Genomic DNA, 22,705 nt, shown 5'->3' with positions numbered 1-22,705 from the left:
ACAGGTAATTCATGAAGAGTTTGAGTATCTGTGTGTATTTGATGATAGTTTTATTTTCTGTCCGCAGTTTCACATCATGGAAATCACAGGGCCCGACCAATGCATTCACCTGAACCAGTCACACAGTTGTTGATTTCGGTCACTTCTGAGTCCTCAGGTCTTCGTGCTTTCTGAGTTCATGAAACGGCAGACAAAGCACACACAAGTGACACTAAACCAGTCAGACTCAGCAGGCCTGGTGAAATGAGGCTGGTTAACGTCAGTCCCACTCGGCCGCTGGATTAACAGGCATGTAATGGGAGGATAACGGGCAGATGAGCGATAAATAATCAATGAGGAGCGCTTCTGCGAGTGCGCCACCACAAACACACCGTCTGCAGCCAAGCAATCAGCATATCAATGGCACGGCGCGCTTTACCGCACGGATCGCGCTAGATAAACCCCCGATAACAGAGAAATTAACAAATGCTTGACATTTGCTCGACATCCATTATTCTGACACTTCTTCGGGATTTCAAAAGCCTGAGTGCATCCTTAATCAAAATTCATATTCCCCAAGCGAGCCACTGGCACCATATTGCATCCCGCCTCGGCGCTGATGAAAACGACACATTAGGGCCCGTTTCAGATGCATTAAGGGCCTTGGCGTTAGCAGATTCGAACACGCCCAAACGGGGAGCATCTGCCCCAGTCCTGCTCCCAACATCTCCCGTATTCCTCCTCGTTCCGGCTCCGGAGACATATGCAAACTGGGTGGAACGGCATTTTAAAGAGGGCCGATCATTACACCCAAATTCATTCATGGGGTTGTACGGGGCCCGGCCGCGGCCCCTCTCAGGGGAGGAGTGACAGCGCCCCATACGATCCGGACGGCACTCTTAAGAGCGCTTCATTTCCAATTCTAATGCCGAGGAGTCAGAGGAAAGGCCCGGCTGATGTCACCCTCGCCAGCCGCCCATCACGCCCCGCTCCGCGCTCGCTCTAGACGCTGGGCAGGCAGGGGGTGTGCGGGATTTGCATGCGTCTCCATTGTGAGACGGGGGAGAGTGACAGCACCGTGTCCAATTCACGCTCCCTTCAGAACAGCCAGAGCTCGGGCCGCGAGAGGCCTGGCTGACAGATGACTCTCAACATCTGTGTTACGGAAGCGTCCAGCAGACGCGAGACAGGACGATACGCTCTCGGACGCATGTGACCATTTATTCATGTGTATAACTGCACAGATGTCATTTGATCACAATTAATCAAATATATTAACATTTGGAATCGTAAATATATCGACACACTGCATACCCAAAAAAAGCTGAAGAAACCTATTTTTGTTTATCATTTATTAGGCATTCCAGAACATGATTAATCTTAATGATTAATGGGTGCTGACATTAGCTTGCTAAGCTTCTGATTGGCTTTTAGCACATTGCTTTGGTTTCTAGGGTGGTTTCTGGTTATTGTTAAAGGTGGTAAATTAACTCTATTAAATAAAAAATAGTTTAAAAATAAGAAATAATTTAATTTTGTAATAAAAAAAAAAAAAATATATATATTAATAAAACAATTTTATTTTACAGTAAAACCATAAAATTACAAGAGAGACAGAGCAGCACGCGTCATAATCTGAAAACCACGCCCACCTGTGGATGAAACAATCCAACACTCTCCATTGACTTTGTATTGCGGGAAGCTGAAAAAAAAAATACTGCTAAATACTGCTCTGTGACAAAGTGTACAGTAAACAAGCTAAAAAACCCAGAACTATGTTTTTACGAGCTGTCGACCCCCAAAAAATGAGCGTACAAGGATAAAAGTAATGCTCAACGTGTCATATTATGCTAAGAACTACGCCCACTGGAGGGAAACTTAAACCAACAGGAAACAATCATTATTTTTAACCATTTCAAAAGATTATTTCACCACCCTATGCAAACCAGAGAGGAGGAGATATGTTGAGAAACTAAATTTTAATGGTCTATATTAGTGATGGGTTGTTCTTGAATGATTCGTTCTTTTTGAACAAATCTTCAATGTGACTGGGGAAGAACGAGTCATCTTGGGGAGTGATTCGTTCAGTCGTGCATGCGCATTTGCGCAGCATCATATAGATGAATGAACGTCTCGAACCCGAAGACTTGAGAGATTACCTAATCAATTCTTTTTTCTGGCTCACACTGCATTGGTTAAGCTTAATGGGGCTGTCATGTGATGAACGAACGACTCAAACCTGAAAACTTGTCAGGTAAGAGGTGAGGTGAGCTAATCATAGACTAAAGACCCAGGTAAACAATGAATTCACCTTTTCTGTTTCTTATAGCATTATAGTTTTGTCTTGTTTGTAGTGTGATCAACGTTTGTGTAAGCAGTAGATGTGTTAGAGAAGTAACACGTAACATATAATTATAGTTTGCTGAAATGAACGAAATGACGCAAAAAAAAGGTTTGTTCGTTTTGCAGAAACGAGACTCAAAGGTCAGAGATGGTAAAATGATCCGAACTTACCATCACTAGTCTATATCAGTGCTTCTTTTCCTTACCTTCCTTTTGATGGAGAAATTATCCAACTGAATGGCCCAGCGTGAAATACCCTGACATCTACAACCATTTGTGTCTTTAAACGCTCATTTTTTGGTGTCGACAGCTTATGAAAACGTAGTTCTGGGTTTACTGTACACCTTGTCACATGGCAGCTTTTAGACATTGTTCATTGTTCTGTTTTTTTGTTATAAGTCAGAATTGACAAGGAGGGAGCTTCCCGCAATACAAAGTCAATGGAGAGCGTTGGATTGTCCAATATCTATACCAATATTTACATTTACATTTTTTGTCATTTTCCAACATTAAAGCATCAAGCTTTTATGCTGGCAGTAAACCACAGGGAGTCCTTACAGCTTCTGCTTTGTTTGCAACAGATTTATAAACGCTTCTCACTACAAATCCAGTGAAATAGGCAGCACTTCACATTCCTATATATGTTTTATAAGGAACTCAAACTTACAGCACATGCAGAGATTCAAGGTGAGTCGTTGTGAGAGACTGAAAATACTGCTATCATGAGCTGAATGTGTAAATGAACACAGTGCTGTGCTTCACTCTGAAACATGCAGCAAATATTTGATTCAGTCGAAACCTCTGAGATTTGAATTAAGCCATTTTGTGATTTAGTTTTTATTAACCATTCAGCCCTAGTGCATCTGTCAGATATCAGCTTATTAGCAACAGTGTTTCCTGAATGAATATCAGGAAAAAAAATAAACAATAATAACAAACCCAACTGAATTCACAATGGATCACTCGAGCAGTGAATCATTTAAAGTGATTATGGACACGCTCACAGAATCTTTTAATGTCTGATGCAGTATGCAGCGGGAAATGTTATATATTCAAAGTTCATGAGACTTACATTGTCTGTTAACTCACTTGTGTAATTACAGAAACAGTACACAACAGCCACAAATTAGTTCTGTTGTATTATGCACAAACAGGTTTTAGAACGATCTATATTATCAGACAAATCTGTAACTAGTCACTCAAACGTAATTTGTCACTTGAATGCTGGCAGTCATGTTTTAGTTTAGAGGCCAGAACAACATCTGCAGATTAGGGTTAGTAAGGGAACTTAAAAGGGTTCATGAGCTGATGAAACACTCATAATGATATTGTACGTAAAACGAAAATAAACAAACGGTGGTGTGTGCAAATGAATGATTGAATGTTTTTGGACAGACTGTTTTTGGAAAAGGTCTTATGTTAAAAATGAGCGGTGACAATGTGTTGTCTTCAGCGTCTCGGATCGCCTCTGCATCTACCATGAGTTTAATATGCATTTGAGAACGCAACATGCACCAGGTACACCATTTTCACACTCACAAAATTTACTACTTGCAGTAAAATTTTGTGATACTACACATGGTATTATAAAATCACTGTCTTCAAATAAAACACTTACTGTATTAAAATAATAATAATAATAATAATAATAAAAACATTTTATTTGAATGTGTTGTTAAATTGTTGAAATATTAACTTAATCTCAGAGAGGATTTCAAAGAAATATTTTATATTTAAGACATTCAGCTGACCAAAAAGGTTTGGGAATCACTGCTGTAGATCATCATAGAAATCATTGGAGGAGGCCTCTATTGACCCACACTAGTAAGAAACATCTCTGCACTGCCTTAGCAACCACCCAAAACACCTTAGCAACACGGTTAAGAGCACTCAAAACTCCTTATTAAACACTCAGATAGCTGTGGAGACCAACACTGCAGGTAAACACACGGTCCTCTTTTTCTTGCCAAAATAAATGAAGTGAATTCACTTGAGATCCAAACACCCCACCAAATAAATGCCTGTTCACACCAATGATGATTTATAATGATAATGAGAAGATATAGTTTTTAAACAGAATTAGTTTAAACTGAGATTTGTTTTAATTTTTTTAAAGCTATAATGATAACAACAATATTGAATATATAATATATATATATATACACACAATATATGAAGGAACAATGTTGCTCTGATACTATTATAGTCACTATTAGTTTTTTTAATCAGGTTTTATTTTTCTATTATTAAAACAAAAATTATATTATTTTATATTTCATTTTAACTTTAGTTAAATAATGTTGTTGCTTTTTTGTAGTTTTTGGTATATATATATATATATATATATATATATATATATACACACACACATACATAATTACATACATACATAATTACATACATACATACATAGGGCCTAAAATCAACACTCGCCAAGCGCCAAATGAGAGTACAAATCGGCATTGGTGAGTATATGTAATAGTGTCAGTCACCAGTTGAAAAGCGATTTAAAATAATCTTTTCCGAGATCATCGAGATTAGCTGTTTTTCATTTTAGTTTCAGTTGTAGTTTACTACAATAACCCCTATTGGAATCACTTTTAAAACACTGACAGCCAATCAGAATCCATCCTGGTTTAAAGAGCTCCAGCATTTAAAGCGACAGACGCAAAACTGCAGGGCACTTTTTATAAACAAAACATTATCATACCCAGGTGTGGATACTAATTTAATTATACAGAACAGGCCTTAGCAAAATATCAGCATATAACGACATAAAACTTTCTGCACCCATCATAATAGCTCTCACTGTATGAATATGACACCTATAGATATGAGCAGGCGTACGCGTCTGAAAGGACGGGCTGAGGTTAAACGTGGACGCGTGTGCAGCGGTGCGGCGTTCAGGAGATGACAGAGCTGCAGATGGGATGAGCTCAGGGCCGCTCGGCCTTCCCCACAGTGACAACATGGATGAGGAACGACAGAGGACGCCGCTCCGCGCCAGTATTTGCGGAGGCCTGTGCCTCTCAAACTGGGGGGGGTGTATTGGCAGGCCTGAGCGCATGCTAAGCGATGATGGATGGCCCAGTCGATATGTTGTGTCTTAAGAGCCCGATTTCCTGCCAGCCCAATCACAAAGCCTCCAGAGCGCCGCTCAGCTGATTGGACGAGCACAATCATCGTGTGAAAACACTACGGTCCACGTTCAGGGATCCCGTCTGCTCAAATAAACCCGACGGCGCTCTCAGCTCGGGTTTGGGTCGGACTTCTGGCCGTTGGAAAAATAAACGCAAATGCCGAATCTGCCGGCAAGACAAAACACGCGGCGAGCGCGAATGAACGAGGCCATATATCAGGATATTCCAGGAGGACAATGGCATATAAAGCAGCACATCTGGGGCATGAGACTAATACACACCACATTCTCTAAAGTGCTGACGCCAATAAGAGCGGCACGCTGAGGGTAGACGGTGTATTCCTGCGGGACGTGGGGGGCCGTACTCTAGCTGTGATTACAGCGCGATGAAAACAGGAAGCTCCTGCTTCATATGACTTTCTAAGTGACCTCTGAAGAATGGCGACGTCTCAGGGGTCTGACGGGAGTACATGTGTTACATTCAATAAAGACACGCTCTCATTGTCACAGACACAACACACACACGCAAACAATCAACATATTCACTATATGAGAGGGATATTTGATGGCAGATTATTAGATTATTATTATTACCAGATATTTGGTCTAACAAAACATCACAGTAAGAAGTAGGGCTGCACCATTAATCATAGTAAAAACAAAATCATTATGTGGCTTTGCCCAAAGGCTACGATTTAATTAAATATATGCGTTGGATGTTTCACATTGAAGCTAAGCAATAAATAAATATTTGGTCATTTTATAACATTAAAATCTATTAATAATCAAAGTATTATTAATCTAATTATATATATATATATATATATATATATATATATATATATATAATATATATATATATATTAAATATATAATTTTTAAAAACTCATTTTTATTTTTGTTTTTATTTAGTACATTTTATATTTTTATTTTTAAATTATTATTATTATTATTATTATTATTATTTAGGGCTGCCAAATGTGTGACACCTCTAATCCATTTGTCACTACAGGTAAATAAAGAATAACAAAGTGCAGTAAACAGTAAAACTGTTTGTACTACAAACAAGTATGCATATGACTATGACAATAAATGAAAATAAGATGATAACAAGTGTCAGTCTGCAATATCACACAACATAACAGACTGTTTTTGGCTTTTTGCATGATATTAATCATGATTAATCATTTGACAGCCTTATTATTATTATTATTATTATTATTATTACTACTATTATTATTTAGCTGTGTTGATTTACAAAATCACAAAATTCTGGCCAAATTTGGCAGCCCTACAAATAATCACAGCAATTTTTTTTTTCTTTTTTTAAAAATCACATTTTAAATCACATTTTTTCTCAGAAAAACCACAATTAGATTTTTTTTGTCAAATCGTGCAGCCCTAGTTTTTTTTTTTGTTTGTTTTTTGAGCATATTTAGTTGGTGTGGAAAGCATAAATATATATCACACAGACATTTTTGATAATCCTGCATTAAACTCAACCAGCAGATTCACAGTGATGATAATCTTATTAACCACTCAAACCAAGCTTTGATTGTCTATGTTGATCAATAGGTGAGATTCACCAGTGCGAAGGTGAGCACCGTCAACGAAAGTGTCTGCAGTGTTTGTGATGTATCTTACTGTGGGAACTGTGTCTGCAGTGTCTTCATGCACTGTCGTGTGGGTCGCAGCTGCTCTATGAATCGCCCGATCACTCTGTACTCGGCTCTGCAGATCTGCATCCGACTCGCCGCTTTATCTGGAAGAGAACAAAAATTTATTCATTACAGATCGATTCATTTATTTTCTGACGTCAACCTCCTTGTGTCAACTCCACAATTTCGGTTTCAAATCACGTATTTCAATATTTCTAACTAAACTGTAAACATTACGTATTTTAATTTTATATATTATAATTACAAGACATATGACACATGTTACAGAAATTGATCATTGAAGTCATACCTTCTGTAATCAGTGCATTAATATTTATATATTCTAATGACTGAAACTCTTTAAAAAAAAGTCTTGACAGGCACAGTGCTTATCAAGTAACAATATTTACAATGGTAAACACTACATTTCGCTTCTACTATCAAGTACATTGATACGTTTCCTCACGATGTTATAAGAAGACAATACTAAGATTTTACTGTAGTAATTAGCAGTGCTTGTTACCATGGTGACATTGAACTCTGATCAGAGAAAGCAAAGCCTAGCACATGTTTGCTGGCTAATAAAACATCGAATGTACTAAATACTTAGTAAGACATCTGTCACGCAGTGAGAAGTCTTAAATAGACAATACAATATTTATAATATGCATATAATGTAAACATAAACATGAAGAGAGCCGTGAACTCTCACTGACAGCTCATAACACACACACACACACACACACACACACACACACACACACACACACACACGCAGCTGTAACTGTTACTGTACCTGCAACAGCCGCGATGCTGCCGCACACAGACTCCATCATTCACTCGGAAAATGATTAAAAACACACTTTAAAATACAAACAACGCTGAAAACAGCCCAGACTATGCAGCTCAGGCGATGCTACAGCGTCACTTCCTGATTAACTCCCGCGAACGAGTTCAAACGTCACATAACAGTAAAGGCGCTCCTAATTGGCCAAGATGACTATAGTCACTGAGTAAAGCTGAAGCTGATTGGTGGACCGTAACGCGGCTCTCGCTGTTGGTCTGAGGAGAAATATTTCACAAGTGGCTCATTATACATTAATCGGTCTAACGTTGTATAAAGTCATACGCAACGGTAATTAATTTGACAATTTCTATCTTTCAGATTCTGTTTCAGTCAAATTACAAGCGAAGGATTTTGTTCCTTTTTTTTGCCCTACATGTCTACATAGAAATAAGTGAAATGTTTTAACCTGAGGGCAGTATTGTAGCTAAATGTAGCTTAACAAAAATTAATATTTAGTTATATAAACTACAGACTTGCATGTTTAATGTTTGATACAAACAATCTGATAATGAAATTGCATTTGAAAAGCAGTTTAGTTCGACATTCTGTCATATTTTCTCACACAGTTAATCCGTAAGGGTTGTTTTTGTCTATTTTAGGGCTACTTTATGATAAATTGTTCCAGTGGTGAAAGCATTTCATTCCACTGTTAAAGCTCTTACTGTGTTAATACATGTCCACGAGTTTCTTTTTCTCCTTTCAGTCTTTCAGAATTGTCTGCAGACACATGGAGGGAGACGCATGAGCTGACACACACTCTTTTTATGTAAGTTTCAACTATTGCATTGTGACTGCATGCTGATTCACTATTATACACAATATTCACAGCATAAGACTGTAATTGCCTTGACATAAAGCAGCGTGTTCAAATGACCAAATACACGTCACCCGAGTTTCACCTCAGACTGGTAAATTGTATTTCACCAAATGAAAGGCAGTTCTGATAACAGCCTGGCCTAAATGTATTTGGTAAGTAATCCAGTGTCCGTAAGGAGGCACGGCGTGTGAGATACGAACGCGTGACCTTTGATTCCTGAATCAATGAGCGATCCTCAGCGCCGGCTGGAGAAAGGGGCCGTTTCCTTTGGGTCCAGGACAAAAGCAGATAGACATCTGGGGTCCTGAGGCGGTGTGGAGCTGATTGCTGTAAAAGCGGAGGTCAGGCCACGTGGAATGGGTTTAGCCTCACAGGTATCTGAGGATCAGGGATAGAGGAAGCCACGTGTGCTCCGGAATCAAAGGATCAGTGTACGGCAATGCTCGCCAAGATAAAATCAGAGAATGTAATGGCTGTAAAAGCGGATCAGAGGGGAGTGTGACGCCTGGAGAAGCTGCCACGCGCACGTGTGTGTGTGTGTGTGTGCGTGGAGTATGGAGGCAGAGAGGTTTGCGAGGCCGCATGTAAACAGGCCAGTGGAACACGCAGCGCCGTTAACCAGCTGTGCAGCCGGCGCTCAGTAGGAGGTGAATTTGCAAAGCATGTTGTGCTTTGATATCCAGGAGACGCAGCACTGATCTTTGCATGGCTGCTGTCGCGCACGCCGGCATAGAGCTGCGTTTATAACGACACCGTTTTACCTCAACACACACACACTGGACACTTAGGGCATCAGCCTCACACTTGCAAAATACAACCCACTTCTAAAATGTGCTCGTTTAGGCTAGTTAACTTGTAAAAATGTATTGAATTAGTATTGAATGTTCTGCCAAGGTTCTCTTAACACTATGAACAAACGTTCTTCCAGTAACATTAATATAACATCGATTCAAGGTTATGTGATCTTTAATACGTTAAAAAATGTTATCATGTTATTTATACATCATTCATGGAACATTTTTCTGAAACATCTTAGTTGGATGCTGATCTAACATTTTTACTACTTGTACTACTTGTTTCCGCTGGTTTAGAGAACATTCATTCCGCATGTCTCTGTGTGAATGAGTGCTGTAATTTATTTTACTACACAAATGCAAACGCACGTGAAGCTCACAGCGATTTCAGCGTCTGTGTTTCAATATATAACCACATGAGCACATGAACTTCATCTCCAGAGCTTCTCTGAGAGTCACTTCACTAGCAATTCACCATTTAATATGAGAAAAAAGTGTCATCAGATACACACAGAAACTCGCACATCTGCTCCACAAACCTCCAAAATAAAAGTTCAGTTTCACTTAAAGAAATTATGACAGAAATATGTTACTTGTATACTAAATTGCACTTTTCAAAGTAAAATTATTATTATTATTTTTTTTTAAGGAATATCGTACGGTCAAGTTTTTTTTGTTTGTTTGTTTTTTTGCTATTAATCATGATTAATCATTTGACAGCCCTATTATTATTATAATTGTATTTATTTTTTAAAAGGAATATCATACAACCAAGATGTTTTTTTTATCCATATTTTAATTCATACAGTTCTGTTGTGCATAATCTAGTTTGACAAAAAAACAAAATGCAATGTTTTGATGCAAGTTAATTGTTATATTTTCATTAGATTTTTTGGTAACACTTTACTCAAAGCCTAAAGAGTTTTAATGCATTAATTATACCTTGTAATGCACCTTATAATGCATTGTACAGTCTCATGACTAATTGTAACCACAGTTAATACGTTATAATACTTGTCAATTCATTGTTACACTATGCATTATAAATTTGTTAGAATTACTTATGACAAGTTATAATGTATTACAATGCACAATATGAATAATTATAAAGAATTATACCCTTTAATAACCCTTTGTAATGCATTATACATAAAGAATTCATTTCATTAGAAACCATTTTTTGATGATACATTTAAATCATAAAACACAGAGTCCAACTAAATAAATTGATTAATTAATTAAAAAACGGAAAAAATTTAGGGAAAAATTAAGCTGATTTAATGTACCCTAAATTAAAAGGTATCTTACTCTGTGCAATTGAATTAACAAACAAGTTCTGTTTTCGTTCATTCTCGAGCTCTAACAAACATGGAAATAATTTACTTCCTTATTAATGGTAAAAGACTATCATGATAAATATTGGTATCGCATGACATAATGTCACATCACAAAACCAAGAAAAACCTTTTCAAAACATGACGTTTTGAGCATTCTGAGAACATTTAGAAATAACGTTTTTATAACTGAACGGGAATGTTAGCTGAACGTTCTTTTCCGTTACAGTAGCTGGTACTGTCCATAGAGCAGCATTCAGGATTTCAGGTTAATGTTGTTGCCCCCCCCCATAAGGCGGTTGGAGGTAATTATATTCGGTCCAGTGAAACCCTCCGTGATGCTGCTGAGCTCTTTTTGACTGTCATCAAACGACAAGCTCTCAATGGTTTCACGTGGATTTAAGCACAAATGGCTGCAGTATTCGCTGGGAAATTCTATCCGTCATAATGCTGCCGCCCCTGAAATCCCACAGCTATATTTCACATGAAAGAGTACAAGACTCTGAGATTTTAAAGCTGCTTCACTCATTTATTTTATTAGCTTTTAATGAACGTAATTAGATGGCAAGTAATTAAATGTAATTGTGCTCGCGACATCCTCCCCCATCCTTGTAAATTGGCCCAAACAACATGTGTGGTATGAGCAAATTTGCTGGATTAATTGGGGATAGATAATATTTTTGGATTGTATTTCACACTAAATGGCCGCGCGCCGAAACAAAGACTGCGGCTCAAGCTCATTAATCTCTGTCAAGGGGAAGCTCGGGTGCAATTTGCATGACTGAAGTAACGGCGCATGCTGTCGAGCCGACCGGGTTGCCTGAGCCGCCTTTGATTCCTGCGAAGCGTTAGCGGCGCGTCAATCAGGGCCGAACCTCCCGGCGGCCTGACGGACCGCAGGAAAGGGCCGCCCCGCCAAAACGCCCGCTTCTGCTAAGTACTAATTACTCTGACACCGTTCGAGAGCAAACAGAAAAACCTCGGCGATGTGGCCTCGTTAGGGCAGATGCATTTCTGCGTTTGCGATGCGCTGATAGGAACGTACGAGAATCGACATTACGCAAGCGTTCACTTTCCAGGCTCTTTAAACAGAAAGAGGCCCATCTCACAGATTTATAATTATCATAAAAAATGGACAAAATAGCATTTCTAGCTATCATTAGTAAGCGAGCGCGTGTGTGTCGTCACGCCTCGCGCTGTTTTTTTTCCCTTTTTCGCCATCACTTCTAATATCCTGGAGGCATTTTTCTCATTATCAAATATTGTTTGATGTCTCTGTTTGGCGATGATTAACGGCAAACGTCGAACATGCAGCGATAGTCTCTGAAGGAGATGCACGTGTTTTACGCATGCGGTCATTTCTCAGGACCATCATTAGAGTGTTTTCACTCATTTATCTTCATTGTGCATGGCTTTTTAAGCTCAGTAAATGAATCTATTAGCGTCTGAGGTTGGACTTTCAGAAGTGTTCCATTACATTCTTTCACATCTGCTCCTGTAATTGTCGTGGTTTTTTTGTTGTTGCTGTTTTGTTTTTTTCCTGCACTGGTGCAGCAATGCTTTTGTGCTTGATATGTTTGCATACGACATTCGTGAGCGATTGAAAACCCGTGATATTCGTGACACGGCAAGCAAACAAACAGCCAAACAGCCCTCGCCGTGTCACAGCGTGATTGAAGATTTGGGGCATTGTATCTTTCTAATGGCATTATCCAGTGAAATCTAAAGGAGAGAAAAATGGCAGATATGAGCCGAGGCTTTGTGCGGCGTCTTATTTAAACACATTTCGAGAGCGAGACAGACAGAGAGAGGCAGACGGGTGGCTAAATGAAAGGTTATGCTTTGCCCTGTGTTTGTATTGTCAATAACTGGAGAAGGCTGTCAAGAAAGTGCAGAGATAAAGGTCAATAACTCTGACAAATGTGTTTGTGTTTGAAGAGTGGCGCTGATAGCAGCCGCGGCGCACGACGCGCCACAACACCGACACAAACACTGCAGCTCATAATAACACACTCATTATTTTAACAGACAGAAACACAAGCGACCCAGTGCCACTCAGCTCTGAGTGTGTGTGTGTGTATCAGGAAAATGAAGCACACTAGATATTAATATACACCTTCATTATTGCATTTAGAATCCATGAACTGATGGACACACATTCATATTGCTGTGTGCTTCAGAATCTCTGGATTATTCACTGTCAAATTAATGTCACAAATTACCTTAAAGTAATTAAGTATTTTATATAAATTAAATGTACAATTTACAGTTTTGTTTTGTATGTGTACATCAGTTTTATGCACTTTTTTTTTTACTGTTTCTAAATATAAACATGTTTATAAATGTAATATTTTTATATATCCAAAATACTGCCTCACTGTTTTTTTATTTTAATCTTCTAATTTCACAGTTTATAATTCCCTCTGTTTGAAAATGAATAAATGTAAATTATAGCTACAAGGAAACTAAACACTGATACTGTATGATTATTTATACAGTGTGTGTGAGATGTAAAGACAGAAGCGATGCTGTTTGTTGATGTTTCACAAGAACAAATAATTGTGAAAGATTTCCATTATGTGTAATGTTTGTTGTATGTTGTGTCATTTTTAGTTTCATATTTTTCTTTGTTTTCGTTTCCTTTTTTAATTACAAAATAAATGTTGCATTTTTGTGTTTGTTGGTTTTTAGATATCAGTGTCTATTTCCACATATGCAGGGTAAGTTGTGTGAAGTATATGTGCAACTCCTGCCGGGGAATAAAACTGATGCAAATGTTTGTGTTTATTTTTTTCTTTATTTCTGCAAGACGTACTTTGACTGCCTGTGCAGTCGTTCCACTGGGAATATGAAGTGTTTTTGTGTTTGTGCAGCTCGTATTATCCTGCGGTTTGCGTTCGGTGTGATCTTATAAATTCAGGGCTGTTTCTGTGTGTTATTGGCCGGCGCGTTGTGCGGATCTTTTGTGAAGTAGCTGTTCCGGCATTCTTTCATTATCTGGAGCAACAAAGAAAGTCTTTTGTTTGCAGTTTTCCTGCAGGCGCCTCCATCCGTCCGTAACTTACTACTGTCCCCTGCTGGCCGTCCGCAGCACTGTGAGCCGCTGGCCGGACCTGTGCGCTCTGACCCACGCCTGTCTGTGTGTGTGTGTGTGCTTTCAAACAGTGATATTTGGAGCACATTTATGCGCGAATGTGCGTCCGTGTGTGTTGAGCTGCAGTAAATGTGTCTGGAGTAACACACACTGGACCGTGTACGTACTCGTGTTAAAAAGGCGCTGGGAGGAACAGCTCATCCGAACACCAGGTTTGCTGGGTAAATATGGCTGATTTTCAGAATAAGCCCTGCAGAATTAATGTTGTAAAATGATGTGCACGAATGTGTTTGTTCTCTGGTCTCCGGTTCGGTTTCAATCGATCGTTAATGTGCCTTCATGTGCTGCTCTTTTTGTTGTTATTATTTCCTTCTCAGGGTTTTTCTGCGGGGGGTTAAACGTCTCGGCTGACAGTTCACGGATGTGCAGTCAGGTTACTCATGTCAAATGACCAATTAAAGGGGCTATAGAGGATGGCAGGGCGGTCTCTAGTGCTGAGGCCTCATGGGAGACCAATCAAACGAGAGCTCTATCACTCAAATGTAAACTGGATTCATTCATTAGCCATTTACCAGCCCTATCATTATTCATTACACACATGCACAGAGAGACGCGGCTGCCAGGACCGACGCTGGGGACAAAAGCACAGAGAGACATACAGTATTTCAGTTGCGACGCATCCCATTAATTGACCTTTTTGGCAAGATATTATTCAAATGATAGTTATAGATGCATGGGGAAACATTTATTTTGTAGCATGCATTCTGGATTTTGTAAAAACTCCCTGTGGACTTTTTTAAATGATCCTTTTGAACAAAATTATAAAATTAATATTATTATGGGTTTAACTGTAAAAATATGCAATATAAATTTGCACATCTCATAATAGTCAAGCACTGCAGTTTAACACATTTATATCAGGATTATAGCATGCACTTTTGATTTTGTAAAAGCTCTAAATGCATTTTTTATTATTTAAAAATCCCTGTGGACTTTTTAAAATGATCTTTTGGACTGAATTCTAAAATAAATGTCATTATGAGTTTTACTGAATATGAATTTGCACATCTCATAATACTGCAGCACTTAAGACATTATTTATTTGTAAAAGCATTTCTGTCAAATGTGGGTGATTTTTGCGAGTGCCGCACATCTAGATGAATGGTTGTACTCAGTGTTTGTGTGATAATGTGTGTGTGTGTGTGTGTGTGTTAATATGAGTGTGTGCTGTAGTTTCACAGCTGTTGTGAGCGCTGTCAGTGTTTCACCTCCTAACACACACACACACACACGCACGCATCTCATTGATCACGCGACTGAAGATTAGCATCCCGAACCCTACGAGTGTGTGTGGATCAGTGCTTGACCTCTGACCTCACACCTGCTGGTTAAACACACTAATAGCATTTAGTCATTGAGGGTGTAAATGCACTAAACATATCAGCTTTAGGAACATATAGAAACACACGCGTGTCTGTTTGGTTCTCTTCATCTCAGTGCCTCTGTGTGCAGTGAAGCGCCGCTCTCTGCATCAACTCTCAGCAGCATGACAGCCCGTCAGAGCAGCCGTTTTTTCTATATTTTTATTTACATCCTTTTATATTCCTGTCTGGCTTGTTTTTGAGTGACTATAAATATCTCGGGCTGGTTGAAAGGGTGCCGTCCTTCACATGAAGGCGTCTCCTGTGCCGTGGAAGCAGGAACGGCAGCGGTGGACCGCGTCACACGAACAGAGATATATATGCATATAGAATTACACAAAATAGTGACACAATCGCTGCATGATTTACAGTCTGTCAGAGGACAAATATTATAATGGGAGAGTCTGAGTCCAGGATTTAAAGTCCACATGAAGCAGATTTTGCAACCCATGATGTGACGTATTTCTGAGTGAAACAATGCAGGGCGGGATGTATGAACGTATGAATGTGACTAATAATAACAGGGATCGATGACGTCAGCTGTAAGAAAGTGCTTCTGTTCACACAGTAAGACCTAAAAAAGAAGAAAGTGTTTTAATTTAATGTTGACGACCTGTGTGATTCCATGGGAGACTGTTGGTCTGTATTTAGACTGGCAAATGTTATTAATGATATAAATGTATGTGTGTGTATTTGTGGCTCTGAGCTAAAAGTGTCATGGAGTTTGTTCATATCTGATTTATTGTAGCAGTGCCCATACAGTACTGTTGAGAAGTTTGTTGTAAGTAATACCTCTTTTGCTCACCAAGGCTGTTTTTATTTGATCAAAAATACAGAAAACAAAACAAAAAAACTGTTTCATTAAAATAGCTGTTTTCTATGTGAATATCTGTAAAACTGTAATTTATTTCTGTGCTCAAAGCTGAATTTTCAGCATCATTACTCCAGTCTTTAGTGTCACATGATCCTTCAGAAATCATTCTAATATGCTGATGTGCTGCTCAACAAACATTTATGATTATTATCAATGTTGAAAACAGTTGTGCTGCCCAATATTTTTGTGGAAACTGTCATACATTTTATTATTTCACGATTCACAGATGAATAGAAAGTTCAAAAGAACAGCATTTATTTGAAATGGAAATCTTTTGTAACATTATAAATGTCTCTTCTGTCACAGTTCGTCAATTTAATGCATCCTTAAGGAACAAAAGTATTCATTTCTTTCTGAAAAAGAAACAACAACTGCTTTTATGAGTGATCTCATATGATGGACTCGCAGGTGAAGCGTTATGAATTGTGTCTGTCTCTTCTCATGGACTAAACTCTCTCTCTCTCTCTCTCTCTGTCTGTCTGTCTGTCTTTCTCTCTATACATTCTTTCTGTGTTCTGACAGACTCCATTAATTGAGATCTGAATTGTACTTTAATTAAACCTTTGTACTTTCTGCACTTTTGGAAAACGGTTGACTTTTGTTGACAGTGTCCAGATATGAAGCTAATTGTAAAACTAATTGTTCTGTCACTCTCCGATAGATACATCTAATTATACGCACCTGCTTTATTTTGATCATTTATAGGACTCCATTTACATTTCATTATCAGAACTCAATATTGAATTTAATTAAAATAAACAATTCCATTGATAAAAGCAGCAAATGTCAGAGTCCTGACAGACGTGAAGCCGTGAACCTGCAGTTATTTCTGCATGCTGCTGTTGATGAGGTTCTTCATTTGTTTTGAGAGTTTTGATGCTAATTCTGCAGCAGTCACATGTCTGTCACTACTATAATGATCATCCAGGCTTTTTATAAAAGCTAAACCGGTTTGTAAATAGCAGTTTTAAATAGACCCAACACAGCGTGTAAAAATAGCAAGTTGCTCGGCCACAAATAATCCTGCATTTCATCGTTCAAAGGCTGGAAATGAATTTTTCCACACAATGGGAAGCACGTCTAAATTTAGGGATGAATAATTTATTCTTCCGATTGTAAAAAGAAATCCAGAGATCTAGTGGGACGTCTCTTTTCATGTCATCTCAGGTTGAAATCAAACCCAGTCTAAAAATACTCCAGCGCCCTGACCATCGTGTGCTAATTGTGCGGCTGATAATAAACACACAAACAGCATTAAGAGTGCGATATTTAATGAGTGACAGCAGCTCATCCATCACGGCCGCTAATGAGCTGCGCGTCTGAGCTCAGCCTCAATCACGCATGACTACAAAACCACCGCGCTTCACATTATGCCTTTGTATGAGTCTGATGTTGGTCTGTGCGTGTTTGGCAGAAAGAAAAGAAATTATAAGTGCTCACAATCTAAAATCCTTCCCATTACATCACGAGCTGTCAAAGCGTCTACCCGTAACTCTCTTGTGCAGGTGAAATCGCTCGCTGTTGTTTTTTCCTCCAGTACTGCTGATTTTCGCTGGTGAAATGATTAACCAAATATACAGATGAATGCATGATGTTTATTTGCAAGCATGCATGTGCTTTTTACCTGCAAGCGTGCAAATTAACGCTCAAACTTTCCACACGAGTGTCTCCTGTGCGCATGCATCGCCGCTGCTGAGGGTGAATTCGCTCGCTGTTGTGTTTTCCATGTGAAGGAGGGATGGCAAGTGAAATTCATGGGGCTTTAGAGTAACTAATCTCTGCTGCTGTAATTATGGATTATCCGCTCTTCAGAGACGCACGGTGGCGGGTGGGCTCAGGCAGCGCTCATTGGGCAGAGTCGGTGGGTTCGCCCCGCTGTCAGACTGATCTACACCCCCAGACTCTTGAGCAGGGCTCAGGGACGCGTTTCATGCCCCGGCCCAGAGTTTACAATCATACAGTCCTGGGATGCATCCAGGGATTTTCAGTAAAGTGCTCATGATGTCATTGAGAATGCGGTTGACATCTACGAGCACTCTGGAAAAGTGAGCCCAGAGTGTAAGAGAGGAAAGCATCCAACTTAGTTTACAGCGCAGTCTGATTAATTAGCCGCTATAAGGAAATTACTAGAAATACAAACACGCTGTAAACTGTAACACTATTTGCGTTACAAAACAGTGTTTATGATTTAATAATAAATTAAAGGAGAAGTCCACTTCCAAAACAAAGATTCACATATAATGTACTCACTTCCTGGTCATCCAAGATTGTCATGCCTTTCTTTCTTCAGTCATAAAGAAAGTATGTTTTTTGAGGAAAACATTTCAGCATTTTTCTCCATATAATGGACTGATATGGTGCCCCGATTTTGAACTTCCAAAATGCAGTTTAAATGCGGCTTCAAATGCAGTTGTAAACGATCCCAGCCGAGGAAGAAGGGTCTTATCTACCGAAACGATTGGTTATTTTAATAAAAATAATACAGTTTAAATACTTTTTAATGTCAAACGCTCGTCTTGTCTTTCTCTCCCTGAACTCTATGTGTTCTGGCTCAAGACAGTTAGTGTATGTCGAAAAACTCCAATCGTATTTTCTCCCTCAACTTCAAAAATCATTTCAAAATCATCCTACATCGCTGCAGAAGTACAGACACAGTCTTTACAAAGTGAACATGCAAAGAAGATCAAACACCCTTAACAAAAAAAGGTAAAACAGTGATAGAGGACGATTTTGAAGTTGAGGGAGAACATCCATTTTTCGACATACCCTAACTGTCATGAACCGGAACAAAAACGGAGTTCATGGAGAGTAAAACAAGACGAGCGTTTGACATTAAAAAGTATATCAATTGTATTATTTTTATGAAAATAGCCGCTGGGATCATTTACAACCGCATTTGTGATCGTTTGAAGACACATTTAAACTGCATTTTGGAAGTTCAAACTCGAGACACCATATCAGTCCATTATATGGAGAAAAATGCAGAAATGTTTTCCTCAAAAAAAAAACATAATTTCTTTACGACTGAACGAAAGACATGAACATCTTGGATAACAAGGGGGTGAGTACATTATATGTGAATCTTTGTTTTAAAATTGGACTTCTCCTTTAAATTGAAAGGATAACAAAGACCAGTTTGCAATATCACACAGAATAACAGACAGTTTTTGTACAGCTAAAATAACTGGAAGCAAATGACACCGGAAGCTTTCACAAATGCGTTTATTTATCATTGTAATTTAATGTTACCAATGCTTTGACAATGTGAATCTTTTTAGCAGGTGAGTAAAGCCACCCATACAGAGAATGTCAAAAATAAGAAACATATCTAGATTTTTAGCTTTATCTGGTTGTTGGCGCTGCTCGTGTTGTTTTCTCTCTTGGATGAATCCATTCTGCTTGTTATTATTATTATTAAAAGCGTGCAGTGAATGTGAAAGCACACGGCACATTTCTCCAGCATCTCGCTCAGGAGGCCCGATTTCCTGACGGCTCTAAACACGTGTCAATATGAAAATAAGAGGTGTCAGAGGATAATGGTCAAGGAGGAGGAGCGGGACGTCCACGTCAGGTCTTTAAGAGCCGTGGGGGGGTCCGCCGGCTCCTCTAATGGAGGCCGGAAAGTGGCCGTGTCATTCCTGTCAACATCTTGTGTTTTAAGCCAGTTGTTGCCTTCCAGCCAGGCCTGTAATTCTGTGCCATTAAAAGTGGGGAGGTGAGCGGCTTCCCGGCGATGTCAACAAATGCCCTCCTCCTCAAGCCCGCTTCTCCACACTTTCTCACAGGAAACTTTCGGCACGGCGTGAAAGCATAACGACTGGTTGTGTCACTCCAGCCGTCATAAAGTCAATCACATAGGTAAAATTACAGCGCCGTCAATGTCACGCGCTCCTGATTTCCTGCGTGGACGATGCGTTTGGAGGAACGCTTGAAAGCGAGCGATACGCAAATGGTGAATGCTCATGACATTGTGCTGGTGTTATTACACAGCTGCGGTCTCATGCAGTTCACTATCAGTCAGCTGAACATCAGGTCCATATTCGGGATCATTCTAACGAAGACAGGATGAGACCATCTGAATGATGTGTAACACTACCAGAAACATGGTTTTGTTGTAATATACAATCATTACACCATAATGAAGACATGAAATGAAAATGTGTGTCGACAGTACGGAAAAAAGTGTCAATTATTTGACCGGCAGAAAGCACAGTATGCCGTGAAGATAACTAGTTTACTTGCTACTGAATGGTCTCGATCAAAATGCAAAAATATTTCAAATGCATAAAGATTTGATGCCACAATATGACAAACTTTGTCAAATTTAACAACATGGTACCACATGGACTGGCATAAACACGTAATAGTAACTCCTGGAGGCTGAGAAATCCAGCCAATCCGATTGGAGATTTTCAGAAAACAGATGTTCTGTTGATTTCTAATGCTGAGATTGAGCAGATATACTCTCATTTGTAGGCGAGATCCATGCATTACCCCATTTGATTTATGTAGCATTGACATTGTTTCAGAGCAACTTAATGACTTAAAAGGGATAGCTCACCCCAGGGTTATTGTTACCCAAAACTATTCAAATATTTGTTGAAATAAAGCTGAAATATGAAAATAAGATGTAAACATTTTAAGTAAAGTTAAAGCACTAAAATTACTAACTGGAAATAAAAACTAAAGCTAAACCAAAACTGAAATAAATGAAACCTAAATAGTAGTGTTTCCAGTGTTGGGGGTAACGCATTAAAAGTAACACGAGGTACATAATAATAAATATAACTCTGAAAATATCAGAGTTACTTTTTTCCCCATTTATTGGACCTTTATCTCGCTTCCTATATCCGTTAAGCAAAGCAGTGTATCACCGCTTCCGGTCCCATTGCAACGCAATGAAAACTAATGGGAGAATCATCTCTTTCCTTTCTTTCGCCGGTGTTACTGCAGTGTACCTGGCTGCTTTTATTCTAAACAGCGACACTTCCTTAGTTTTCACGATTTCCGGACACAACACGGATGAGATGCGTGGGATGATTAAGGTCCTTCTAAAATATTACGCGGGAGCACGTTCGTGTGGAGTATGCATCTCGAAACTGAGGATGTTTAGGCCTACATATATCACCTGCTGAAATGTTCCTATTAATATATTTCCCTTCCAAATATGTGTTCTGAATAATAATAAATTTAACCTGCTGTAGTCAATTTCGTCTTCTTAATAACAATATTTTTCCTCATCATATTTCATACCTGTTTATATATTTTTAAATGAATTTGACTGATAAACACCCTTACAAAAATGATTTCCATTTGTATTGCCACAGTTCTACTACATATACCATGGTTAATTTTCATAAGAGCAGTATTAAAATGGATGAATGAATGCGCGGGCGCTTTCTTAAAGAAATTTAACAATGTTGAACATTTTAGCTAATTAATCTTACACAGTATAATGCGTTGACAGTGTAACTTTGAATATTAAGAATATTGCCATAAATATGTGAATTACGTACAGTGAAATGACTGTGAATGAAAAATGACAGAATAAAGGCTAAAATTTTATACAAATGAATAAATATGTTGATTCTGATCATCAGGTCTCACACACACCGCAGCACTGACGCAGTGTGGTGAAATCACGCATGTTTACGAGCCATGGGTTTCTCAGATCGGTACGTTGGATTAAAACTACAAGTTCCATTGAGTTTGGAAAATTCTGTACACAGTAATCATCAGAATATCTTTTTGCCTGTCTTTTGAAGTCATCCTGCAGATGCTAATTTTAACAGGCTTTTATTTATTATAGCATATTGAAAAATATACATAACCGGAAGAATCTATACATTGCTTCGACGAGTGCTTCCGGTGTTCAATTCCGGTGCGATAAAGGTCCATTCAACCATACTAATAAGCAAAAATTACTTTAGATAAACTAACATTTGTGCTTCATTTTTTTATATCTGAAGAGTGATCTCCTGCATCAATGTACTTTTGAATTCTATTGAAAATACTTTTGAGGTGAATTGATTTCACTTTTGGTGTAAAAGGCCTTTTACATTAAAATTGTTTCATATTTTTAAAACAAAGAAGCAAGCCCTGCCCAGATTTAAAATGTCAAGCAAAAGTAACGTAAAGCATTACTTTCCATAAAAAGTAACAAAGTAACGTAATTAGTTACTTTTTCAGGGAGTAACACAAAATTGTAATTAATAAAATAATTACTTTTAAAAGTTACTTTCTAATAAAAATCTAATGCAAATTTCTAAAACACATAACAAAATGAATGAAAATTAAATTCAAATGAAAACTGAAAATATACTATAAACATAGTGACTTTTTTAAAAAATGTTTTAAAGTTGCCAGCTGCCATCAGCATCAGCCTCTGCTTTTAAACAAAACAAA

At 38.5% G+C, this 22,705-nt stretch overlaps 1 protein-coding gene and 1 long non-coding RNA gene across 4 annotated transcripts in view; one reads left to right on the top strand and one right to left on the bottom strand.

Moving 5' to 3' along the window:
* Window positions 1–8,079, bottom strand: part of cdin1 (CDAN1 interacting nuclease 1) — a 77,190-nt gene extending 69,111 nt beyond the window's left edge. For both annotated transcript variants that reach the window (XM_051133613.1, XM_051133614.1), the window contains exons 1-2: window positions 7,916–8,079; window positions 7,106–7,223 (exon numbers count right to left, since the gene is read on the bottom strand). In XM_051133613.1, the coding sequence (XP_050989570.1) occupies window positions 7,106–7,223; window positions 7,916–7,955 (158 nt within the window). In that variant the 5' untranslated portion in view covers window positions 7,956–8,079. The remainder of the gene's footprint in view (window positions 1–7,105; window positions 7,224–7,915) is intronic.
* A 52-nt stretch (window positions 8,080–8,131) lies between these two features.
* Window positions 8,132–22,705, top strand: part of LOC127179848 (uncharacterized) — a 53,004-nt gene continuing 38,430 nt past the window's right edge. For both annotated transcript variants that reach the window (XR_007829563.1, XR_007829564.1), the window contains exons 1-2: window positions 8,132–8,254; window positions 8,670–8,732. This is a non-coding gene — a long non-coding RNA (uncharacterized LOC127179848). The remainder of the gene's footprint in view (window positions 8,255–8,669; window positions 8,733–22,705) is intronic.

This window comes from Labeo rohita, chromosome 17 (genome assembly GCF_022985175.1).
Source record: "Labeo rohita strain BAU-BD-2019 chromosome 17, IGBB_LRoh.1.0, whole genome shotgun sequence".
Lineage (NCBI taxonomy): Eukaryota > Metazoa > Chordata > Actinopteri > Cypriniformes > Cyprinidae > Labeo > Labeo rohita.
Note: the sequence above shows the minus strand (reverse complement) of the source record. Positions and strands in the feature narration are given on the sequence as shown.